The sequence below is a fragment of the Mesocricetus auratus genome, unplaced genomic scaffold (genome assembly GCF_017639785.1).
Source record: "Mesocricetus auratus isolate SY011 unplaced genomic scaffold, BCM_Maur_2.0 Super-Scaffold_100676, whole genome shotgun sequence".
Classification (NCBI taxonomy): Eukaryota; Metazoa; Chordata; class Mammalia; order Rodentia; family Cricetidae; genus Mesocricetus; species Mesocricetus auratus.
Genome location: NW_024429266.1, coordinates 11,087,377 through 11,107,386, shown reverse-complemented (window position 1 = coordinate 11,107,386; position 20,010 = coordinate 11,087,377). Strand labels below are relative to the sequence as shown.

General features: G+C 42.8%; 1 protein-coding gene across 6 annotated transcripts in view; it reads right to left on the bottom strand.

Moving 5' to 3' along the window:
* Disp1 (dispatched RND transporter family member 1) overlaps positions 1-20,010 on the bottom strand; it is a 154,620-nt gene that overhangs the window by 29,695 nt on the left and 104,915 nt on the right. For 5 of the 6 annotated variants that reach the window (XM_021231847.2, XM_021231851.2, XM_021231850.2 and 2 more), the window contains one exon: positions 19,466-19,976. The exons of the other annotated variant lie outside the window; for it this stretch is intronic. In XM_021231847.2, the coding sequence (XP_021087506.1) occupies positions 19,466-19,959 (494 nt within the window). In that variant the 5' untranslated portion in view covers positions 19,960-19,976. The remainder of the gene's footprint in view (positions 1-19,465; positions 19,977-20,010) is intronic. 6 annotated transcript variants of the gene reach the window in all.

Below are 20,010 nucleotides of genomic sequence, written 5' to 3'. Positions count from 1 at the left end.
AAGGTGGGGATAGAAATGGAAGCCCCCGAGGCTTCCAAGCAAGAAGTGGTGGGGTGGCAACAGCTGCCGTGGAGGTCTGCTCTGGAAGTCCCAGGCAGGGGAAGCTAGAGAAGAAGAACACTGAAGACCAGGAGCCAGCTTGGGAGGCACTTCAGTGAGTAAAGGTGATACCAAGCAGTGACCAAAAACCATGTAAGAATGTAATTCAGTGATGGAGGGAGCCTCTGCAAACACTTGTAAACCATGAACCAGAATTACAGGTGTTGGCTGTACTAAGAGTATATGGTATTACAAGAAAATAGGATTACTTGGGATAAAGTTCTGTACTTGGTAGGACTACTGTAACATTTCCAATTCACCTGTTGGGTATTTTGTACAGAATGGTGCATTTTTAGTAAAATCGAGATGCCTACAGCTATTTTAACATGTACTGTGTCTCCTCAAGTGAAGTCAGTGATAATCTGATAAAAAAGATGAAGACTTATCTAAAAGATTAGTCTGGAAGTTGAGGGCAGTTTCATGTTTGGGTAGCTTTTACTAAGCCGAACTCAACAAATATACTTCAATAAGGTAAGACACACAAGTATTGCTACTTTCAAAATGTATGGGCCATATCCATGAAACCCCGCTGTTAGGTTTTCATCACAAACTACACATGGCTTAGATAAGACTCCTGTGGGAGCACATACCTGCCTCATTTAAGTACGTTAAAATCAATTCCTCAACTCACATCCAATCTAAAATAGATTCCTTTACTATCAAGCCAAGGCATCTATTAATTAGGGAGCTCAGTGGCTGAGAGCACTTGCTTCTCTTTGGAGGACCTGGGTTTGATTCCCAGCTCTTACACAGCGGACAACACCCACTCTACAGGGAACCTGACGCCCTCTTCTGGCTTCCAATGGCATTCATTTCATGTGCACGGTGCACAGACACACACAACCCACTGTGTCACACGGAATCATGACACGCAAGCCATCTCTTGCAGCTGTTTATCCTCTTCTTTTCCTTGGTGAGGAGGCAAACCTGCGTTCCCAAACATCCACGTAAACTCTTTAGTCCCACTCCTAAGAACAGAAAGTGGTACATTTTACATTTTAACTAGAAAATTAAATTTGTGGGGGTTTCAGTGTAGCTCAGCCACAGAGCACTGTCCTGGGCAGGTGCAAGGCCCTGGGTTCACTTGCCAGCACTTCACGCCTATCCACCGCCCCCATGACTGTTAAGAGCTTTATCTAAATAAAGGTCATAGCAAAACTCCTAACAGTTTTAATGAAGATAATACTGACCCTGAAGGAAACTGTTCTCCATCTGAGTCTAATAACACAGGAAACGAAAATGAACTGAGTTTAAGAGACTCGACTGGGACAAAGGAGCGTTTTATAGATAAGGAAGCCCCCTTTGTGCTGAGACGCTTGTCTTCAAGCTGCAGTCGTGTCCTTGGTAACCTGGCCAGTGCACTAGCCAAGCTAAGCTGTTTCATCTTACATTTACTGGTGCTGGCACTGGGCTCAAGGCCTTGCACATGCTCAGCTGCACCTCTGAACCTCACTCCAGCCTAACTCTAAATTCGTGTATTTTCTCTCCCTGAGACAAGGTTTCTTATTGGCTGAGTCTGGCCTCAAACTCGCTATGCAGTAAAGGCTGCCCTTGAGCTCCAGAGCCTCCTGCCTCTGCCTCACAAACAGGCAAGCACGCCAGGCTCAGCTTCAGGTGCAACTCCAAAACCAGTTATATTTACGAGCAACAGCCAAATAATGATGTCACAAAATTTAGGAGCATAATATAAGGATGATGTCTTTAATAAAAAGACCACAATGAGAAGTCAGACGACATGTTTCCAACTGGGCTTTAACCTCTCTGGCTCCAATTTCCTCATCTGTAAAACAAAGAGTTGGATTAAATTGTTTCCAAGGTCCTTTCCTGCTGTGAAATTCTATTACATTCTGCTCTGGAATTTTAGACAATTCAGAGCACTGTATCTTCTGCCTCCTGGGAAGTATTTCAACAGGGTCAGGATAAAAGCTGATGAACTGAGCATCAACCAAATTCAAATTCGAGTGTTAAACATTTCATGTACATGTCAACAGAAACCCCTCAGACTTAAAAGTTTAAGTGTTTAAAGTAAAGATGTAATGGGGGAAAGAGTTTTGTGGGGAAACAATGCACAAACTGGTGGTAGGAGAGAAGGGCAGAGTCACCAGGCGCTAACTTTAGGTGAGCTCGGACACTGGTGAGCACGTGACCCCTAAGGCAGGTGGACACTGGTGAACATGTGACCCCTAACACAGGTGGACACTGGTGAGCACGTGACCCCTAACGCAGGTGGACACTGGTGACCCCTAATACAGCTGTGCTGGTGCTAGCCAGAGCTAGAAACACTATGGGAAATAATGCCAGGTTATTAAGCTCATTGGTGAGCAGCAGTTGGCAATCATCTGGCTTGCCACCTCCAACAGCCAAACTCCGTGTTTGAAGTTGAAAGGGTTATTTTAAATTCCCAAAGCACTTGTTCTGAGTTTCCCATGTAAAGTCAGAAAAACCATATATAACCTTTTCCTTTTTTAGATTCTAAAAGTGTACTTTTGGTAAGCTTTTCATTAAGTGTTTTGTCCAATTTTTTTTTTTTTTTTTGGTTTTACGAGACAGGGTTTCTCTGTATTGTTTTGGAGGCTGTCAGTCCAGCCTGGCCTCGAACTCACAGAGATCCGCCTGCCTTTGCCTCCCGAGTGCTGGGATTAAAGGCATGTGCCACCAACGCCTGGCGTGTTTTGTCCATTTTAAAGTATGAACTTTGATCCAGTGGTAGGATGTGGGCTGCCTCTAGTATGTGCAAGGCCCAGGCTAGGGTTCAGACCCCAGAATTGTGAAAAGAAAATATGAACTTGAATTTCTAAGGGAGGAGAAAAGCTTTCATTCAAAGGTATTTTTTGAATGCTGATTTTGTTGTCTGTTATAAAACACATACATTTGTTTTCTTAAGTCTGAGAACAGGACACTCACCCATACTCTCACCTGTGGCTTCCCCATGCCTAGCAGACACTGAATATGCATGGGGTCAAGGCCACACTACAGGCATCATATGGCAGCACTCTGGGTTATTCTTTCCCATGCACTTTAATTCTTATGAAAAGTAGCTGTACTAGATTTGCTCTAATTTATTACCAACCATGCAATTGCAATCACATTATTTATCTCTTAATTTATACATATTTTCCTTATTTAAAGGAATCTTAAGTTAATGCTATGACATAGTACAACTCTGACAAATACTTTTCCATGTGTGTTTGCAGGAGTCAAGTTTCAAGTTTCTACTTCTACCACATGGATCCTGGGGATTGAACTCAAACCCAGGCTGTCAAGTTAGGCAGCAAGTGTCTACCCACTGAGCTATCTGGCTGCCTAACACTTTGTAACATGATTTTTCTGACACTCATTTTAGTCCTTTCAATAGTTGTAATTTTATTTATAATTTGTATGATTATTTCCATAGTCATTTTTTATCTAAGGTTGGGGTTCCATTCTATTTGTTGAAGATCTAGGCCAGCCCAATTAGTTTTTGATATTTCAATTTTTATTTTGAGTAATGCCTTATGTTAAGGGAGAAGAGTAAAACCCAAAAGCCTATTCCCCCAAAATACTCAAGAATAGCACTCTTTTTAATGGCACACCATGGGCCCAGGCAGCAGAACTGTCAGAGTATGGCTGAACCACCCTGGTCCAGGCTATGGTCCAGTGCCACCTCGTAACAGCTTTTCACTTGGGCTTAACCACCCGTGAGGATGCCTGTGACCCTGCCGCTGACTTCCAGACCTGTAATAGGAGCCACCGAGCCTTGATGTTGCTTGATGATTTGAAGGAATTGTGGGAAACAATGGGGATCTGAGGATCTATTTCTGTCTCCTGAAAGGGAATTGCTCACGATTTCCTCATTTGTCAGAAGCAAAGAATTTTAGCCTGGTCCATCTGCATCTAAGACTGGACGGAAGTCAGAAGCCACTGAGTTAGGAAGAGGTTTTACACACTCGGACCAGTTTCACCTGTCCACGATGCCATCAGTCTGCCTACCATTCCATTCACAGGAAAACACTGCTATATTTTGACCTCAAAGTAGGGAAGTCCCAGGATAGACTACATTTAGGAAAACCTAATTCCCTGTAAAACTTATTCTTACATTTATAATTTGAAAACAACTTCAGATAAATTAATTCAGAAAATAGTATCAGATCAGAAGAGTCTATTAAAGCCAGCAGTGGTGGTGCACACCTTTAATGCCAGCATTTGGGAGGCAGAGGCAGGTGGATCTCTATGAGTTTGAGACCAGCCTGGTCTACAGAGTGAGTTCCATGACAGCCAGGGATACAGAGAACAACCCTGTCTCAAAACTCAAACAAACAAAAAAACAAATGAGAGAGGAGAGAGAGAGAGAGAGAGGGAGAGAGAGAGAGAGAGAGGGAGGGAGGGAGAGAGGGAGGGAGGGAGGGAGAGGGAGAGGGAGAGGGAGAGGGAGGGAGGGAGAGGGAGAGGGAGAGAGAGAGAGAGACTATTAAACAGGCCATCAGCCAGACACAGGGACATCAGCTCTCCACGACAAGTGAATGCTAAATCACAACCCAGAAAAATGATCCTAAAGGAACTTTCAAAAGCCTATGGGCTCAGTTCCCTAACAGGACATGTGGGAACTCCTACATGCTTTCCTGGTGAATAGCCATTTCCTATAAAGGAAGCTCATGCAGGATTCCCAGTCAACTGAGCATACTAAGTTTTCCCAGACCCTTGTTACAAGGATGAGGTATGAGGGAAAGAGGGCTTAGGAGTCTGGACTCCACGGCTTTTTTTGTCATAAATGTTCAAATCACCCTCCCATGTCTTCCTCCTGACCCTAAGTCTGACCCTTCCATCTGGAAAGTTTAAATCTTGCTACGGTCTTGGCGTACTTCTCTCCTCCCATCTCAGACGGAGCAATGGGAAGATGTATGACCACCTTCCCCGAGGAGGGCTGTCGAAGGACAGCCTTTCATTTTCTCAGCAGTGTTAAATCAGTCTTGCTGTCATCTCTCCTCCACCCTAAAATTCCAACTCACGAAGCACTTGCTGAGCACAAAAAAGCAAGAGATATAATTTCCACTCTCAAGGACCAAAATAGGAAGATTAGAGGCTTGCAAAGATGTAAGTAGGGACAAGAGGTAAGAAATGCATTAACGTGCTTATGCCACAAACTATATTCCCACCCTGTGAGATTCTAAAATCAAAACGGGAATCATTCTCACCATCTTGAAATCGGGGAAAATACAAGCAGTAAGTTGAAAACTCAAAGTTGACCAGTCTTCCCAGAGAAGCTACTGAGAGTAGCTGCAAGGAGACCTGTCTGCCCCCCATCACCCTCCATCCTGTCTGACTCCAGAGAAGACAGCACAGTCCTGGCCTTCCCACTGTCCGGGGAAAGGCCAAGAGCATGAGAAGAAACCTTAGGATGCAGACGGAGCTCTCTCCAATCCCTCCCATGGTCCTTCCACCACATCACAGAAGTCTTCAGACAAAGGCGTGGAACTCAAGTATGGCGTGATGGGTATTAATACATGCACATCTAGGTAGCCACTGATCACACCATGACAGTTCAGCACCCAGAAGCTCCCTGTATCCCTTCCTAATCAATAATCACATTCTGGCCCCAGACAGAGTCAGCTTGCAATATTTGATCATTGTAGATCTGATTGCTTACCAGGATGTCTTTTACTAAGAGAAAACTAAAAATTTAAATAGAACCTTAGATCATTAAGCTTAGACTTAAGGAAACACATTAAAATAATCCAGTAATATTTTCAATATCTGACTATGAAGCTAGACTTCATCCATCTTTTCTCTTGCAGATTTAAGAAATACCCAGCCAGATTACTTACAAGGCACAGATCTTAGATCTCCAGTGAACAATAAAATTTCACTTCACACACACAAAATGCACTTATAACCACTAGCACTCAACTGTGTGCCCACTGGGTGTCCCACACCAACTAATGTATGTAAGTCTAACATGCATATGGCAGACGCAGGATGCAGAATCAGGTAGGATTCTTCCTCAGGGTCCGTATGTGAGGTGGTATTGTCAGTATACTGTTTCCATCATACAAAAGTTACTAGAGTGACCTAAGCATGCTACGTATGCTCTCACAGTTATTTTACAGTCTTCGTAATCAGTGTGATTTCAGTTTTGTGACCTCAAGAATGAACCTGTATGGTGCCCATGACATAGTTGGATGTGATGACCAATTCTCACACTACCACTGAAACTGAAAGAGTCACAGCAGAGGCTCTCTACTATGTATATGACACTACTGTCATTAGGAGGAAGGTTCCAAGTCTCTAGAAAATGCTGTTGTTCCTCCATTGGGCGTCTTTTAAAAAGCATGATATTTATTATGTCAAAATTTTAGGATTTAGATAAGTGTATCTAATATGGAGGGGGGGTCTACTCAAACATACCTGAATTCAATTTCAAGTTCTACTACATATTATTAACTACTGAATTAATATTTAAAATATTCATTTTTTCAGACCTCAGATTCTTTTATAAAGCAGAGATGACAATAACAGGACCAAATTCCTTGGTTTGTTCTCAAAACTATAAAATATAATGTGATGCCTGAATGCAGTAAGGTCCCAATGAAGTCATTAGTAATATCATTATATATTTTATATGGCAACCTTATGCCATTAAAGTTCAATCATTTAATCAAGGATATAAGCGCAGTGCATGACCAAGTCCTGTGTCATAACTCTTAAGAGTTTTAAACTCAGACTATATATAACTGTGGAATCTTTTAGAATATTTTTGGTAACAAACTTTATTATTAAAATTATTAGAAAGGCTATTTTATTGCAAAAATCACAAATGAAGTAAAGGAGCCATGGGATAACTGAAATGTTATGTAGTCTAAGTCACAAAGCTGCTGTACTCTCAGCAGCCTCTGTGACCAAGTGCACATAATTCAGACTCAATTTACAGTGGGCTATTTTTAAGTGAAACCTGTATACTTGTGGGTGAGTAACAAACACACATTATTTCAAAATGCTCACCTCTTCCTACTCTGAAACCCTGATGACACACTTCCAATGTTTCACTCAAGTACATTCTGCAATAATTTAATTTTTAGGGTAATTGATAATAATAAAATTTGTTTTTATTTACATAATGATTTCAAACAAAACGTCTCAGGTTTACTGAGTATAAATAAAATACATAAACTCTAAGCAGTGTGATCATAAAATCTTAACAACACTGAACTGATGTCTTTTAGTATCTCCCTGGCCCCAGGTTTTGAGTGTGCCTCAGTGGTCAAGGTCTGCACTTTAAACATACAGATTTAGATTCCCTTTAGAACTGTCAGGAGGAGATGAGCACGTCTCTGCTGAAGGGTGTGCGGGTGACTTAGCAGGACTCAGTGAACATCAGCAAGCAGGCCCTGCTGCCAGGCCTGTTTTCTCTTCACATCTGCTGACTTTAAAGCTCACATAGGCTCTCAATGACTACTGATTAGCTGGGGGGTGTGGGGTGGGGCGTTTTCACCTCCAATTTAGCTGTTACTTAGTTTGTAATTTCTCCCGAAAGCCATTAAAAATATTACTAGGAAGATGTGCTAAAAGGCTACAACAAATGAGGCAAAAATACAGTGAGCATATAAATATCAGATCCCCATGCCAATACAGCCAAAAATTAACATCTGAAGCTCCAAGATGTCTATTTGTTGGAGACATGGAGAGAAAGCTGTGTTTACAGGATTTGCTTAACAGTTGTCAATTATAAACCAAGCGTGGTAACCCACGAAGGTACTGCTAAGGACTTTCCAAAAGAAAAGATGTTTGTGCATGAGACACGTGGTACTGGTTCATCTACACGGGCCCACTCCTCCCCCCAAACTTGTCAGATGTCAGATGCATGTAACAGCTTCACTTCAACTTGGGGTCAAAGAAACTTTCTCTTGGGTTGGTGAGATGGCTCAGCAGGTGAATAATGAGCTTGCTGCCAAGTCTGACAACCCAAGTTTGATCCTCGGGACTTGTAAGGTAGAAGAGAACAGACAAGTTGTCCTCTGACCTCCACATCCATTGTGACATAAGCATGAGCGAACACACACACACACACACACACACACACACACACACACACACACACACACACAGAATCAAACAAGCAAACAAACAAAACTTTCTCTTATTAGTTGAGTTTGGTCCCAAGGAGAAGCAGGGAATGAGGCTATTTTAGCCAACTAGAAAGGAATCCTGCATACAAAATATAGGGGAGTGGAATAACTGGGGTCCTTATGGGATAACTTCCTCTTGTACTATTAACAAAATCTTTCTCCTCAAGGCAATCTCAGGCCTAACATATCTCTGAAAAGTGGCTACTACAGTTAACTGAAGGATGAGGGAAGCAAGCTATGGAGTATTAATCTTCAAACACATTCAATTTCTTATCACAGGGACAGCGGGAGGCAGTATAAAAAAATACCACATGGTTCTGTTCCTGAGCAATGCGCACCCAACAAGACTCCAGGAATGCCTATTTACCACAGAGGGAAAGAACTAGTTCAAAACTATTAGCATCCTAAAAGGAACAACTGATTAATTGAAAATACATTTAAAGACAGTAGCTTTGGCACTGTTTTTCAGCACATGCAAGTGAATAATACACATAACTTAGTTGGAGGTTATGAAGCAGACAGCCTACGCAAAGTTATACTATATCATAAAGTACTTACCTTAAGCCAAGCAAGCCTTTCTCTGCCAGACTGCTGTTGTGAATGCTGTGCAAAACATGCTTAATGAGCACATACTATGGGTTTCTTAATAGGACATGAATAATAATCATTAATAAGAGGCCCGAGAAAAGGCTGTAAGAAAGCCAGCAAAGACTTGTTAAACTTAAATAACCAAAGAGTGTGGAATGCAGAATGAAGTCTACGATCTTAAGCCAGAACACTGACTCTACAGTAATGTTGCTCATTGGGAGTTTTCAGCTGGGTAAAAAGCAATACAACTGGAGTTCAAAGTGGAGTCTAACCATTAGAGAGAAGCCCTGTAATGATGAGATGGCACATTTAAATAAATCTTTCCTGAGTACTCTTTCATAATGTAGCAGTTTCAGCTTCCAGTAACCCATTAGAAAATCACTGCTCGCAGTACGAAACCAAAGCTCCACACGGATGCCTCGGGACCCAGACTACTTAGTATTCACTATAACCAAGAATCACTTCTTGCACGACAGTGGACATCAACAGTCAATTTCTGATTAAACTTCTGTCCTGTAAGGAAATTCTCAGGCTGTTCTCAGGCTGGTTGTCCACAACACAGTTCCCGTTCCACGTCCTCTCCCTAGAACTGCATTCAGAAATGCAATGGGAAGCCGTCTAGAAGCTGGAAGCAGTGGACTGCACAGCTACCTTAATTCCTCTTCTCTTCACTAGTGAGGCTATGCTTGGCTGATTGGCTTTATTTTTTACTTGTTACAATGTTATGTTTTTATGTGCACAATTGTTTTGCTTACACGTATGTCTGTGCACTTTGTGTGGGGGCTTGGTGCCTTTGGAGGTCAGATGAAGGTGTAGGATCCTTTTGCACTGGAATGAAAGGTAGTTGTGAGATACCACGTGGGTGCTAGGAATTGAACTGACGTCCTCTGGATCACTGAGTCATCTCTCCATCCCCTGATTGGCTGTTTTCAAAGTCAGAAACAGTGCACTTGGGATGAGGAGCTTTAAAGGACAGAAGAATACAGTCTCAAAGACAGGAAAGATCTCACACTTTCTCACCACCAAGGATGCATCTCATCATATGTGATAGACCAGCAGGGCCTAATTCTCAGTACCAAAGCATCACACCACATCACTGAGCTCTCTGCAAGAAGAGCTTGATTGGTGCCCAGTTATCTAGTTCTTTCAACAACTGATTTCTGAATATGCATCAAATTCCAGGCACCCTACCAGGTCCTGAAGAAACAGAGCCGCACAAAAATGGTTTAAAGAATGTTGAACAACATCACCCACAAGTATTAGGAATTGTTACTGAAGACAAGGCAGTCAGCAATAAACCTATGCTGTAACGATGACTGTACAACACTGTGAATCCACTGCGTCAGGGAAGTGGTACTCGTGGGCTAGTTGTTGTAGATGGTTTTTCAGGGTTGAATGTCATGTACACCCTGTGACAGACAGACACTACAGCTGGCATACCTACACACAAGGGAAACCACTAGGCTGAAGCCTGTCCTGGCTTAGTTTCTACAGGTCTCCTCTATAACTGTCCATGTTTGAGAAGCCCTTCCCATTTCTTATGGCACTTTCTCCAAACTCTCCCATGGTCCCATCTCCTTCTTTAGGGCTCAAGAACCCTCTAAGCCTTATTTTGTTTCATGAAGTCATTGAGTGATTTTTGCCTAAATCATTCCTTTATAGAAGACCATAAGTTGCTTGATCACAGTTGACTACTTTAACTCCATGAGGTGTTTTTAAAATAGTAAGTTTGGGGTTGTTTGCAAAATTAAAAAAAAAGTCTTGAGAAATCTTTTTATTCTTTCATGCAGTACATATTTATTGCACTCCAAATATGCCTTTGGCATAAAGCTACACTTCAAACTCCCAAATACCAAGCAATCCGTTTGAATATCTGGTTTGTGTTAAAAATGTAGTTTTGTACAGTTAATTTTACTGACAAGAGTGCCAGTATAGCAATCAAAATTCCTCTATAAATGTTAAGTTCTATAAATTACTTTCAATTCCACCTAGCAACACACTTGAAGTTTGGGAAGAAGGTGCAGTCAACAGCAGCTGTCTCTTTCTTAGAATCCAAGAAGTAACTGATCCTTAGCAATCAATGCCTTTTTATTTATTAAGCCTCCCCATTTGCCAAGCATCTTACAACCTTTCAAAAAACTCCGAGAAAACTTAAGCCATACCCTCCATCCCATTTCTCTCTTTACGTACCAAACTAGCAGTAACATGGAAAGAAATAAAGAGTATATCTGCTTCATTTCCAAGAGCTATGTTAGTTTTATGAAATAAAACTGATCTTCTGATCTTGTTTCTTAACATTTGTTATTAAAGGCGCATATTCTGAAATGCATTACACACTGTGCAATGCATTCCACGGGGCAAAAACTCTATAAAATATGCTCCTTTATAATATAAAGAACTCTAAAACAACTCCCCTAGTAAAATCAGCCTTTGCTCAACCTGCCTGCCAAATGAACTGACTTTGGCAAGCAAGCTTGGAACATTTTACACACTACAAACATCATCCCTTTAAGCAGTTAACTTGACTATGTTAAGGAATGTAAAAATAAACCCTGGTTTTGGTAAAATTAAGATGAAGTTTTACCAGACTTCTCACATAATCCGTAGCTATCATAATAAGATTATGTAATTGGCAGAAAGACTGTGAGTCTGGGCAGACTTGTGTCCCTTTCTCTATGTGGACGGAGAAATGTGCACTTTATACTTAAGAAGGAAATAGGGTGCCCATGTCTTTATTTGAGTCAGGCTGCAGAGTGGCTGCTTCTGAAACACCACCAACAGAAGGGAGCACAGGCAACAAGGGCAGCGATGGAAGACGACGGACGTGGAGGAAGACGGACGTGGACAGAGCAAAAGCAGAAGAGAGGAGAGGTTACAGTGTAACTCAGCTGCTGCTCCTACCTCGCAGGACTGGAAACTAAGGCAGAGAAATTAAATATTTGCTAAGACCACAAAACTAGCAGGCAGCCGGCAGGCTTCAAATGCACCGAGTCTCTTCCCAAGCCCAGGCTTTCTTCCCTCACACTGGGTAGCAAGGAGAGGGGCTGAGAAAGGGAACCACCATCAGGCAGCACCAACTGTTTCTATGGTCCACAGAACCTGTTTACTACGGACACCATGCCTTTCCTCTGATCCTACTTCAAGAGCCCAGACAACTGCAAATGATGTGAGCTGACATTTTTGGTTTCAGAGCAACTGTAATGATGACATGCAGTGGCTTTTTGGCATCTGTTATCTCCAGATTTTGAAGGATATTGTTTATTGGCTACAGTTTTTTCCTAATGTAGGAATTTGGTCCTTGAGATTTTGAAGGACATTTTTTTATCATTTATCACTTCTTTGTTATACACTAAAAAAATGCAGCCAATAAAACTCCAATCAAAGTTGACAAAAAAGGAGCCATCGATCTCAAATAGAGCTATCTTTATGCCTGAGAGAAGATTCAGCTGGTAAACTCATGCTGCACGAGCATGAGGACCTGAGTTCAATCCCCATCACACATGTGAGAAGCCAGGTGTGGTGGTGTGCTGCTGTGATCCCAGTGCTGCTGTGTGCTGGCCACTGAGCTCTGGGTTCTCTGAGACTGTCTCAAAACAAACAATGTGGAAAGCAACCCAGGAGACCTCCGCATGTATCTCTCTCTCTCTCTCGCTCTCTCTCGCTCTCTCTCTCTCTCTCGCTCGCTCTCTCTCTCTCTCTCTCTCTCTCTCACACACACACACACACACACACACACACACACACACGACTGTTATTCTGTATTATATAAGTTCCATTTGCTGCCACAATGGAAAAATGATCTCAGCTCCTTTATAGAGCCAAGAAAGGCAGCCTGGTTCAATGAGCCTCTCTAATGATAGTAGTCATTTCATCTGTGTTGTCGAGGAAAGCCACTTATCGTAAGGCCATGGAAAATTTACAATGTCACTAGTGTTCTTGAAGAATCAAATTTCAAGTTTTATGAGATCTAAGTGAATGATAAGCCTAAAGACTAGTCTTTAGCCCTTCTGGCAAAAGCTACCTACCCGGGAATCCTAAAGACGGCATAGTCTGCTTCAAGAGATGAGGACAGGTAACTCTTTCATGGTTAGTATCTTTTTACTGGTATGAAAAGAAAAGGGATATGGATTTGCACAAATGTCCATATTACATCAGCCTGACTTATACCTCTGTAGTAACACTGTTGCTTCACTTCTGTGCTCCAATTATATAACTCATACTCAGGAGGGCACCAACCTACTCATAGTCAGGCCATGCTGGGGTCTAAGCATCTTAACCAGTGTACAGCACCTTCCCAGCTCTGAAGACTGGAACCAGGCTTACAGCTCTCAACGTGTGTCTAGCACCAAGCAGTAACGAACTATAGAAATGATCCCTGAAAGTATAGTCTTTAGCACCAAACAGTAAACCCTCAGCATCTCAGAAAAAGTCTGAGTTGACTCTGGATGACAAAGCAAAGCCTGTCTGTGTCAGTGCCCACGTTGATGAAGACCACAGAACAACTTTTGTTCATTTCTCGGCTAAATTGAACAGCACTGTCACCAGGGCTAAGGACAGAGGAGAGGGAGAGCACTGCAGACCAGGCCAGAGCTGTAATGGTACCTTGAGATGTTACAATATACTTTATTCAAAAGAACATGCATTACAGGGTGGCATTTATCTGTTAATATAACACATGAACTCTCATTTCTTTTTAGAAAAAAGCAGCCCTTTCTACACTGTGACTAATCTCTTATGGGAGGACAGAAATAAAGCCTCTCATGTGGCCAGAGACTGGCATACCAGAAACTGAACAGGAGTAAAAAATCATGCTGTTGCAAGTACATGGTGGTAGTAATGCTTAGTTAACTTTTAAGGGGCCAGTGCCAGGGCTCTAGGGTCCCCCTATGGCAAGTATTGCTAACTCTGTATAGCTCTCAATCCCTCCAGTGTGCTACACAGAGCCCCCAACAGTAACTATCTGTCTTCAAAAAAACAAAGACACATGTGGCAGGTACCCCCAAATATCGGTTCAACATGATAATGAGCCACTAGTATTCAGGTATGGAATGCTGTTATAACCAAGAACCCTTGTCTGCAACACCAAATTAAAAGATATGTGATTGACATTAGAACTCTTGGCTGCTATTTTTGGATACAAAACTCCTTATTAACTGTGCAGTAATATTACAGCCCTTTCACTTTAATATGGCAGTAAGATGCCAAATGAATATCTGGAAAGTGTTTCGACAGCTTAGGTGGAACATGACTGTCCTGAGAGGCGTCTCAGCCTCGGACGACAGAGAGCAGATGATTACTGAACACACAGCTGGACTGCACTGGGGGTGTAAACTAAGAAACACCTCAGGACCATCTCAAACGACTCTTCCCTAAGTTCTCTTTTCTACCCCTTCTTAAATACATTTTTAAATAAAAAATAGATTTAAACCTTAAGCTTAAGATCCTTCCACTTCAGCCTTCAGAGTGCTGGGATTACAGGTAGGTATATGCCCTACTCTGCCCAGATCAATATGATTCTTTTATAACCATCCTCCATGCCCTTTCTCCTTATCTCCCTTATTAATTCCTAGTCATTCTTCAAGGGACACACAAGTCCCAATAGCAGCCAGGCATAAGTAAAGTTCATTCATCCCATTGAGTCCCACCACCTCCAAACTCCTAGAATTCTTTATTTTCATTGCAAAATTCCCTTATTCATAATCTTTCACCTATAATACTTTGAGCTTCCCAAGTGACCAGATAAAGAAACAGGTTTAATACAGGCTGGCACAGACTTTGTTCTACCACAGGGACACGCTGTTTCCTGTCTTTCTGAATTTGTTCCTGTCCCTGACTAATCAGGCTAACCAATGGTTGAACAATGGCTGTGAGGACAAGAACTGACAAGCTACTTTATATTCAGTGACAAATGATATTAAAACAGAATATACTAAATTTAACTTTTGATCTGGGTGGTGGTGGTGAACGCCTTTAATTCCATCACTTAGAAGGCAGAGACAGACAGATCTTTGAGTTCAGGGCCAGCCTGGTCTACAGAGCAAGTTCCAGGACAGCTAGAATTACAAGAAAACAAACAAAAAAACTAAATATAACTTTTGCAAAGATGTTAATTATATGAGTCACAAAATTAAGAGAATTTTTTAAAATGAATAAAAATGGCACACAAGTGACTGACATATGCCCTGGGAAGATCAGTCAAGGAGTGAATGAGAGGGGAATCATGAGGGATGACACCTTAAAAGAGAGCAAATGGCTGGGGCTTAAGTACTTTATGAATAAATAAAGATGTTTTATATAGCAGGCAGGCTGACTTGCAGCACAGACACAGACAGCGCTAACGATCACCAGCACGAAGGAGCCGCCATCTTTGTACTTGACCATATAAGGCCGTCCACCCTTAAGACATTCTTTATGGAAATGCTGAGCCATGGACACTCCTTACACCACGTGTTGTTAAATGGCAACACACACTGCTGCACAACACAGCACAGAGGTTTAGGACTGTATGGCACCTGGGAGGGATGGGCGCCTAGCATCATCTGAAGCACAGGGTAGGACGGCTGACAGAAGCAGTGCAATGACATAGACATCCTCATTGTCAGAGCTCCTTCATCCCGCGCAGATGCACCGAACGGCGCTTCCACCACAGGTCTATCATCCACAGGCGCTTTGTTGATGCTTGCCAGCCGAGGAAAGGGAGGCAGCACCTGGCTTGCGTCTTGCCATGCTACAGCAGAATTCTACAAGTAAGTACCCACTGGCCTGAGGTCTTCTGATACAGCATTACAGTCCAACGTCACTGTCATGTACTACCCAGTATCATCAGACTTTCAAGGGAGCTCAAGGGACAACAATCTTTTTCTCATGTGTGTTGTGCAGACACCCATAGAGGCCAGAAAAGGGTGTGGGATCCCCTGGAACTAGAGTTGCAGGTAGCTGTGAGCTCCTGGACATGGGTGCTGGGAACTGAACTCAGGTCCTCTGGAAGAGCAGCAAGCACTCTTAACCAATGAGCCCTGTCTCCAGCCCGACATCACTCTTCACGTTTACTGTTGTAGCACTACACCCTTCTGTAATATCGTGTATCACCAAATCCCAGGCCCCTGGACACTGCAGGTTCTGCTCTTCACTCCGGACCCCTTTTCCATCTTCTCTATCTCTGTGACTGGCACACCCATGCTCACAGTACCATTATTCCAATAGGTAATTGGTACACCCATGCTCACAGTACCATTATTCCAATAGGTAACTGGTACACCCATGCTCACAGCACCATTATTCCAATAGGTAACTGGTACACCCATGCTCACAGTACCATTATTCCAATAGGTAACTGGTACACCCACGCTCACAGTACCATTATTCCAATAGGTAACTGGTACACCCATGCTCACAGTACCATTATTCCAATAGGTAATGGTACACCCATGCTCACAGTACCTACCATTATTCCAATAGGTAATTGGTACACTCATGCTCACAGTACCATTATTCCAATAGGTACTGGTACACCCACGCTCACAGTACCATTATTCCAATAGGTAATGGTACACCCATGCTCACAGTACCATTATTCCAATAGGTAATGGTACACCCATGCTCACAGTACCATTATTCCAATAGGTAATTGGTACACCCATGCTCACAGTACCATTATTCATAAAAAGGGCAGTGTCCATATCTCCCTATGTCCGTAACAGATAAACATACACACAAAATGTAGTGCTATGACTTTGTGAGTCTTGGCAACAACTAAGTGAAAGAAACCTATTCACAAATGGGCACAAACTGTGACTTTACATATGTGGCATGGCGTACCCACTATACTCAGGTTTGTGGGAGGAGAAGGTAGAATGGTGCCTGTGGGCTAGAGAGGAGGAGAAAGGAATGCTAGTGTCTAAGAGGACAGAATTTCAGACTGGGAAGATGTGTCTTCTGGTTTGGGTGGCCATCATGCTTGTTCAGTAACCTGAATGAATTTAGTGCCACTTAACTGAACATTTACTCAAAAATACCTAATAGTATTTTATACAATTCATATCGTACACAGACATGTACATATGCACACACAGAGTGACAGACAGACACACACACACACAGAGGGAGAGAGTGAGAGAACGAGAGAGAGACAGAGAGAGACAGAGAGAGAGAGAGAGCAGCAACAACGCAGAATAGAGTCTAGAAAGTCTTGGTTTGCAATTTCCTTCAGGCCTTGGACCCAGTCCACCTCTCTCCTTACTACTCGTCTCTCTTCCACTACAGTCAAATGATGCTCAGTTATGCTGGAGCTGGGTTCATCCTATGCAGCTCTTTGCATAAACACTGTCTGCAAAACAACGGCCTCTGTTCTCTCTCCATTGGTGAGATTCATCTTCAGCCCTGTGTGCACCTTCTTGGTAGGATTTAATTGTGATACTGTAGCTGTTTATTGATTTACCTCTAGTAGTTTAAAGACTTGATGAAGATAAAAATGACATTTCAATCTGCTTAGAATGACACTTTTGGTGTGGGCACACATGAGTATCAAATACATACTGTTGAATATATATGAAAATAAATGCAGAAACTGGGGAGTCATTCTTGAAGCAGAACAAGGCATGCAGTATTACAAAATCCTCTGTCCAGGAAAGCTTTGCATCACTCTATCTAGCTAAGATATAAAGGAGAATCTGCAGAGGACAAGTCTAGGAACCCGGTGTCCTACACCATCTGCAGGAAGTTCACCAGGGCTGTAGGATCCCTAGTGTCACCCATGAGCAGTGGCGAGCTCAGCCACTTGCCATCAGCTTGAGTTTTAATGCCATTCCACTTAAAGTACACCAGGACTCTCATTACTTTCAAATTAGGTCATGAACAAATGCTAAGTCAAATCCAGAAAACCTTGGCACATCCTGGCACCCCGGCAGCACTAGTTATTTGCCCAGATTTTTAATGCTTTAAGACTTACTGTATGGAGTTCAGCTCCAACAGCTTCAGTATGAGTAACTAGCTGTCCCACCTCATACTACAGCCATACATATAATTGATGACTTAATCACATAAATACTTACGAGTATATAGTTTTAGAATCCACTAGTTACAGAGTTTAGTTCAACATGGGAAGAGTCCAAACCTGATCATGCAGCCCAGAGCTGTTAGGACAAATCCCCGAAGGCTAGCTTTGGGGAATTCTGCACACTTCTAGAACAACTAGTCTCTCTAATATGGAGATGTACTCAGAGCCCAAGGAAACACTCTTCAGAGACCTCTCTCCCCATGCTCTCTGCCCTTTTCTTACATCTCTGTCCCCTCCTCCCTGAAAGATTAAGAGTATCCAATCTTTTTTTTTTTTTTTTTTGTATTTACGAGACAGGGTTTCTCTGTATTGTTTTGGAGGCTGTCGGTCCAGCCTGGCTTCGAACTCACAAAGATCCGCCTGCCTCTGCCTCCCGAGTGCTGGGATTGAAGGCGTGCGCCACCACCACCCGGCTCAAGAGTATCCAATCTTGACATCTGCAAAACCTGACAAAGGTGAAGACTCTCTCTCCATATTGGACGCTGCCCTTAACTGACAAGAGAGCCTGCTGCATACGCACAATGGATTACTAGTTTGCAGTAAAAACAAACCAGTAAACAACTACATAAATCTTTAAGATGTTAGGCTGAGCAAAACTTGCCAGATATAAAATAATAAGTGTGGTGTGACTGTGTGTCCAGGGACAGGTCAACAGAACGGTCATGGCGTGTGCTGCAGCGAGAGGCAAGGGCCAGTGGGCACAAGGAAGGTGTCTGGAGTGACAAGAAGGCTGCACATCATACTGAGATGTGGACAATGACACTAGTATGCACCTTTGACAAAATGATCAAAGTGCACCTTAAGCTCTTGTGTGTGTGTGTGTGTGTGTGTGTGTGTGTGTGTGTGTGTGTGTGTGTGTGTGTAGTACACCTCGATCATAAAGGGAATGCTGCTCTCTTTCTGGTTCATAAGAAATGACTGCCTAACATCACACAATAATACTTTGTGTTTACAAAGACCTTAGTACTTACTCTACAGGACAAGCCATCACTGCTTACCTGCAGTGAATATGACTTAACTTTCATATGACAAGTACTTCTGAAAAGCTCATGTAAAAGAAAATGGGCTGGGGCATGGGGAAGGAAGGACTGATAGTGATGGCAATTCTTATACCACTTGCAGACTACCAGATCTAGAGAAGTCTTAAAATTCCATGCTGCAGATTTATAGGCTCTGTCTGTTATGGAAGGACGTCACCTCTCTCTGAAGTCACTGTACCACATAATCACTCAAACCCTATGGATATAAACTGTGAGCACAGACGCACAAAATCATAATGAAACAAGCAGTTAACTTCTTTTTCACACAGGTTGCCCACTACTACTAACACATTAAGGAGGCTCCTATTTGGGTAATTTCACTACAAATACATCTCTTGTGCATAGTAACACAAGCCCTCATCACATCTACATATGCATACCACAGACACAAAGCCAATAGATTAGACAAGTACATTATTTCAATTATATTTTAGTGGGCTTCACACAATCCACATGTGTTTCAATGGGTTTTGTTTCCTGACCATTTTCTTTTCCCTTCTTCTTTTGGAGGATAAATAGAAGCTGTCAGGTTCGTGTGGGGTTAGTCTAATGCTGAGGGCCAACAGGACATCCAGCACACTCACCTGATGATGGCCAGGTGCTGCTGTACCGGTTGATGTTGGAAATGGTCAGGCCACGGGTGATGAAGGCAGAAGGATGGTGAGGGCTGAAGGCAGTGTGCAGCCTGGTACACAGGTGAATGGTTTGGACACAGAGATGCAGAGTATTCGGGATGTGGCTGCATGCAACACGAGGCCAAAGCGGAGGATGCTGTAGGGCCAGCCTCGGAATGGCACTCTTGGTGATGGTTATGGCTGGTCACAGGGTGATGGTATGGACAAGGGCGGCAGCACTGAGCTGGCATCTGAGGTGTTCTTTGGTTGTCTAAAGGCAGAAAGGATGACTTAACTGTGCCATTAAGATGCAGGCATCCATTTGGACTTGCTTTTGTTCTCGGGGCTTCTCTGGGTGTGAGCTGGTCTCCGTCACTGGGGGTGAGGGGACAGGGGTTGGTAGTACTGGTTGAGATGCTGCCATTGCTCAGAAGCACAGAGTCACTTCCACTGATCACAGCCATGCTCCAGTCTCTCGACCCTGGAAACGATAAAGATATGAAGCCATCCAGTTT